The following is a 6054-nucleotide window of genomic DNA, read 5'->3' on the forward strand; positions in this document are numbered from 1 at the left end:
GCCAGTCAGCACACCCCACTCTTCGCCAGCCGGTGAGTCAACACATGGGACAGATCAGGGAGAGGGTGATGGGGCTGAAATTAGGGCATCGAGGTATGAAGATGTGGCTGAGTCCTGGGAAAGTCTTACCCATTACTTTAATAGGGTGCCTTAGTTTATGAACAAAAAATTGAGAATAAGATTTAGCAATCCAGGTAGTTAAGAAGAATTTTTTTTTTTCACCTTAGGCAAGACATTCAGCGCTGAGAAGAGTCTTCATTGTTGGGATTGTTCAAAATTTGCATCTTTGGCCTCTCCAGTGTACTCACTTTGACTTTATGCAAATAAAAATAATGCTAACAGTTACATCTTCTGAGTCAGAGGCTTCAAGTACAGTAGCTCGACACTTGGGAAGTGAGACAAGTATACACATTTCTCAAGCCAGGGTAAGTTTTTATGTATTTATATTCCAGTGGTGAAATGCTAATTGGCATAACGCAGGCGACTAAACAGTTACTTCTTACCTAGTCTGAGTTCTCCAAAGTTCCCACACCCAATCTTCTTGCCCACTCTGAAGTTGGGTCCAACCATAAGAACACCAGAAGATGCCGATGAGCTTGGTCGAGAGCCATGTCCGCTCCTCCCCGGCATTCCCTTTGTTGTTCGCTGCCTTTCATCCTTTTCCCTATTAGGATGGTCCATGATCTTAGTGAAATATCTCTGCCAGCAAGCTGGCAGAAAGGAATTGGAGTACGCACTCTCCTCCTTTAGAATAGAAATATAAATCCAAAAGTATCTGAGTCAGGGTCCAAGAGAGTCATGGAAACGCATGGAGTTCTTTTGGCACCGTATCCAGTTTCCTAATGCATCTTGATAATGTACCAAGGGCTCGATTATGTCGTTGAGAACTCAGTAAAGGCAGGTTGCTTTTGGTTTCTTACCTGGGAAAAAGAAAAAAAGATATATGAAATAAAAATTGTTATTTCAAAATGCCAAGCAAGAAACTTTCCGGGCCTCAAGGAAATTAACAGCTATATGGGAACTTTACCATTTCCTTAACCATCTTCTGATAAAAAGCCCTGATGTCACGAAAAGACATAAATGCTGCCCATCCACCGCTTGCTATTGGAATTCTCCAGACTCAGGCCATGCACTTCAATTACACCAGCGCGTCAGGCGGAAACCATAAGGAGATCACAGCCCATTTTTAAAGCGACTGTGAAGTGTAAAGTTTGTTTTCTTCTCACTTCATACATCTATAAAGCATTACACCAAAGCCAGACAACAAATAGAAAATGGGAAATGAAAGGTGCCAAAAGATGAAAATACTGAAGCTCTTAGGAAGTTGCATCTACCACACTAAAAAGTCAAATTCTACTTATTTTAAAAGTTGACCTTGGATGTATTTGCTAATTGGAACTATTGCCTTAGATGATCAAAATTAGTAAACAAAGCAAGATTAATTATTTTTTAAAAAGCTACAACTTTCCTGAAAGCTGTATCAACATGCAATTCACATTACTAACATGTTCATCTTCTATGATCTAGTTGCCAAAAAAAAGAGGGTTTGGAAAAATAGCACTTCTAACCAAGTTTGGTGAGGGACTGAAGGGCAGAGCTCTCCAGCAGCCCACATTCACGACTGGCAAATGGGAGCCTGACAGTTCTCCTGCAGAAACTGAAGTACCCCTTCCTCCCATGCGTCCCATCTTGTCACCACCATAAACCCAAGGGCAGACGACTCCGGACTGTGCCAGACAGCGCATCTCACAAGCATCAGCCCACCAACTTTGTCAACAGAGAAAAAGAACTAGATGCTTCTCAACCCATGCAGGCCAAGTGGCTCTTCTGGGCCTATGGAGCAGCCTGAGAAGACAGGCAGGAGCTGTTGGGGGGACCAAGAGGTCCTGCTTCACAAGTTCAGTCCACGGTGACATCTCATTAAGACCTTTCCTGGGATAGGGACCAACACTGGATCACTGGAGCAACCAAGTGATTCAGGTTGGTCCCACCCGTGATCAGAAGACATTTCTACCACTCCGAAGTAAAACTCTGACCAACAGACGATTGCAGCCCAATGGGACCGTCCAGAGGGGCCAGTGGAGCAGGGAGGAGCTCCCCCTCATTTCCCAGTGACCTGGTTTTGGACACCCAAGCCATCAGCAAGATGAAGGGCAAGGTTGCAGCATGCTCTGCCTCTTCAGACCCTCCATCGGGAGCTGGTATTCGGCAGCAGACATGGACACTCTGGAGATGCTTGTGGTGCAGTTCTTAGAATATATTTATTCTTAAAATAAACATACCCGGAGCTATCCCCCACATCCCAGGATCCAGACGTATGGGACTGTATTCCTTTAGGGGACACTGTTGCATTCACAATTTTCCAGATATGAATGGAAGAGCGCTGAATAATTTTAGAAACAAGGTTGGTGTCCTACTTCTGCACGGATGCCTACAGCTGAAGCTTCAACATTTGTGGGTAAGTTATCAAATACCTCCCAAGTCAGCTGAGAAGTGCTAAAATAAACCCACTTAAACAAGAGTCAGCATTCAATTGCTGATGTCCTTCCACAATATCAGGTACGCCCCGAAACACAACTGCATTTATGAGGGCTCAAAAGTTACTATAGCAATTGGCTCAGTCCTCCTGTAGCAAGATACCTGTAGAGGATTTACCAAGGGTTTCTTCTGTTCCACAAGATGAAGAAGCTAACCCACCTATTTCCAGTCACCCAAAACCAAAAGAAAAGAATTGCTACCCATCTGCAAAGCAGTGCGATGGAACAAACGCATTAGCCCTTCTGACATACGAGTGTGCCTTCCCTAGCCTTTAGCTGCGGTCTGCTTTGATTTCTGGAAACTTTAGTTTCGATCTAAGGCATCTGTGTACAAGGCAGACGTCATTTACACTAGATCAAGAAAATGCAGGTAGCTAGCAGCTGGAAATTCCAGTTTTTAGCACAACTCTGACCTTTTCTAGCCATTTCCATTGGCTGTTCGGTATGTTTGCACAAAAGAGGGCACAGTTCTCCCCAGCTTGAGCTTCCTCCCTAGACTGTTTTGTGTTTTTTTTAATTAAGTCTGCAAAAAAAGTAAAGACTAAATACAGAGAACGCACAAATTTAACACCACTTTGCAATTACTTTCCACTGCTTTTGTTCATATATTATCAGAGGCTTCTCTATCAGACAGGGAGTTGGCAGGGCTCTCAACAGGCTCCATCTTCATAGGATGGATGCTGGTGCCTCCACAATGTATTAGGAAGACCCTCACCATACTGAAAAGGACCCAATAATAGCATAAAGAAACATCCATACGCACGGATGGATGCTTCATGCAATGTAATCCCACAAAACCACCCATCTTTAACAGTTCATACTAATGCTGAAAACCTAGCTCACGTCGCTGAGATTACAACCCACAGGGTATTTTCTCCAGCCCATGGCTCAGCAGCCTTCTTTTCTAGAGTGAAAAGCAGAGGAATTCACATTGTCGCTCTGCACAAAGGTGGATCTCCACAGAAAACGCTATAGAGCATGTTTGCAGCAAGTCCAGGTTGTCTGAAAATCATCAGATAATCTGAGAACCACCATACTGTGTCCAGTTTGGCCGTACCAACCCAGAAGCTGCAGCATCAAACTCCCAGCATGGTACTAAGCAATGTGTGAAATAGCGTTCCAGATGAAGCATCGCTGGCCTACTGTGTCCAGCTCTGGGACCCCCAACATAAGGAGGACACGGACCTGTTGGAGTGGGGCCAGAGGAGGCCACGAGGATGGTCAGAGGCCGGAGCACCTCCCCTACAAGCACAGGTTGAGAGACTTGGGGTTGTTCAGCCTGGAGAAGAGGTCTCTGGGGAGACCTTCCAGCACCTTCCAGTGCCGAAAGGGGGCTAGAGGAGAGATGGGGGGGCTCTTGATCAGGGAGTGGAGGGATAGGACAAGGAGTAACAGTTTAAAGCTGAAAGAAGGGGGATTTAGATGAGATACAAGGAAGAAGTATTTTCCTGTGCAGGGGGTGAGGCAGTGACCCAGGTTGCCCAGAGAAGCTGTGGATGCCCCATCCCTGGAGGGGTTCAAGGCCAGGCTGGATGAGGCTTTGAGCAACCTGGGCTGGTGGGAGGTGTCCCTGCCCATGGCAGGGGGGTGGAACTCGATGAGCTTTAATGTCCTTTCCAACCCAAACCATTCTGTGACTCTAATGTTCATAGAATGGTTTGGGGTGGAAGAGACCTTCTCTGTTCACACACAAGACACTCAGTATTTACTATTACCAAGCTTTAATTGTACCTCAAATGAATTCAAGATTTAATACTTCAATCTGAATGCGAATTAGCAGGAAGCATCTGTTACAGGCAAACAGGATGAACTGGTTTTTCATCACAGACACCCCCAATGTACCTTCAGCGGCAGCATTCATTCTGAGGGGGTGAGTTCACACTTGGGTAGACCCAAGCACAGTTGTATTTGCTTTGTGAAACCAGCCTGCAGAAGCAATGACGATGCTTTATCAGGTATCAGGAAAGCATTTGGACTGGACCCCACCCCAGCCTGTCCTGGGAGGAGAGACTTGCTTCAAAACAAACAACATAAAAAAAAAAAAGGACAGTCACTGAAACTAAGGAAGTTTACTGCTGAACAGAAATCAAATGTGAGGGTGATGTTGGGCTGGATCGCTAAGAAAGATGAGCAGAATAGGGGAATTCTATGAATTAATAAAGCAGCACTTTGTAAAATGCACTTGGTCCTATCAAAGCCGGAGAGGAGGACATTTGTTTCCCTCAAGATCAAAGTCATTACTTTCATCAAGGTTGGATAATCCATGGGAAACAACTACAGACCTCACAGAAGGGTAACAGAAAGAAGTCTCTAGCAAGAGCACAACCCCTACCCAGTCTACTCCTGGAAAAACCAATGCACGGCATTTTGTGAGATGCGAAGGGCGGCACAGCTCTGTAGACCGAGGAGATCCTACTATGAAGGACGACATGGAAGAGGGGCTAAAAAACCTGAAACAAAGAGGCAAAATCTGCATGAGGTGGAGGGGTTACCGCAAAGGAAGGAGGAATGACACAGTCTTATAAAGTTGCAAACTTTTTTTTGTTGCTCATTCAGTAACAGTTACACAGCCAGTAGCTAGTGTAAGAAAGGTCAATGTAAGCTAAACTCACTGGACATCAACCACCCTGATGAGCATGAATGAGATGGACTGAGAAGAGAACGACAATGCTTTCCTGCGTGATGCCAGAACCCATTTAACCTTCTTTCTGAAGTACCACCAGCTCTTGCCCTGCAGAGCAGACAGGTCCAGGTAACAAGAATTTCACCAGCTATAATAACAAGGAGCTGAAAGCCCCCAAAAGGCAAAGGCGCATGATTCAGTGTGTTCCAAACAGTTGGTATGAGTTGGCCTTGATCTTTGGTGATTGCAGGGCAGGTGGCTCTCCGTCAGAGCTTGCTGACACAGGTACATCATCCCTCCAAGGGCTGCACAAGCCTCCCTGAGCCTTGATAACACATCCACTCCTCCAGACCAAGGGCTGAACTCCGCTCAAGCCCGGTGGGCCAGTTTTTGGATCTGCCATCAGAAATACGCTGCCTGGTTTGACACTCACACCGTCTTGCTGAGTGCACTCAGACAGGACATGTAACTCCATTCTTCTCGGGCAGATTAAGGACAGAGCTCCACCACGCACTTTCTGGGCAGTGAAATAAGATGTTAACGGTTATAAGCTCCTATGCCTCCATCCTTCCCCCATTCCCTATCTGTATAACGTCTCCCCAAGGGGGAAAGGATGGAAAGGTCAAGCCTGACAGTCTGCAAACACTAAACATCCTCCCTCTCAGCTGATAGCCTCCTGCAAACACTAAAAAAATTCAAATTAGCAATGAGTGAGTGAACCAAGCGTTTGACAACCTCTTTACTACAGCCAACCCTATGAGCAGGTCTCAGCTGTGGGTACAGCGAATTGCACAAAGATCCTTCACTACTGCTGCTACCTACAAAAAATGACCATCAAATACAGAAACAGACCTGCCTTTTGAGGACTAAGGCAGCGCTTGGCTTTGGAAGAGG

General features: G+C 45.7%; 1 protein-coding gene across 3 annotated transcripts in view; it reads right to left on the reverse strand.

Annotated features, from left to right (window-relative positions):
• The window catches only part of LOC104462330 (casein kinase I), a 60420-nt gene extending 59739 nt beyond the window's left edge, over positions 1–681 (reverse strand). For all 3 annotated transcript variants that reach the window (XM_010074238.1, XM_010074239.1, XM_010074237.1), the window contains exon 1: positions 504–681. In XM_010074238.1, the coding sequence (XP_010072540.1) occupies positions 504–681 (178 nt within the window). The remainder of the gene's footprint in view (positions 1–503) is intronic.
• Positions 682–6054: the final 5373 nt, after the last annotated feature.

This window comes from Pterocles gutturalis, unplaced genomic scaffold (genome assembly GCF_000699245.1).
Source record: "Pterocles gutturalis isolate BGI_N339 unplaced genomic scaffold, ASM69924v1 scaffold9637, whole genome shotgun sequence".
Lineage (NCBI taxonomy): Eukaryota > Metazoa > Chordata > Aves > Pterocliformes > Pteroclidae > Pterocles > Pterocles gutturalis.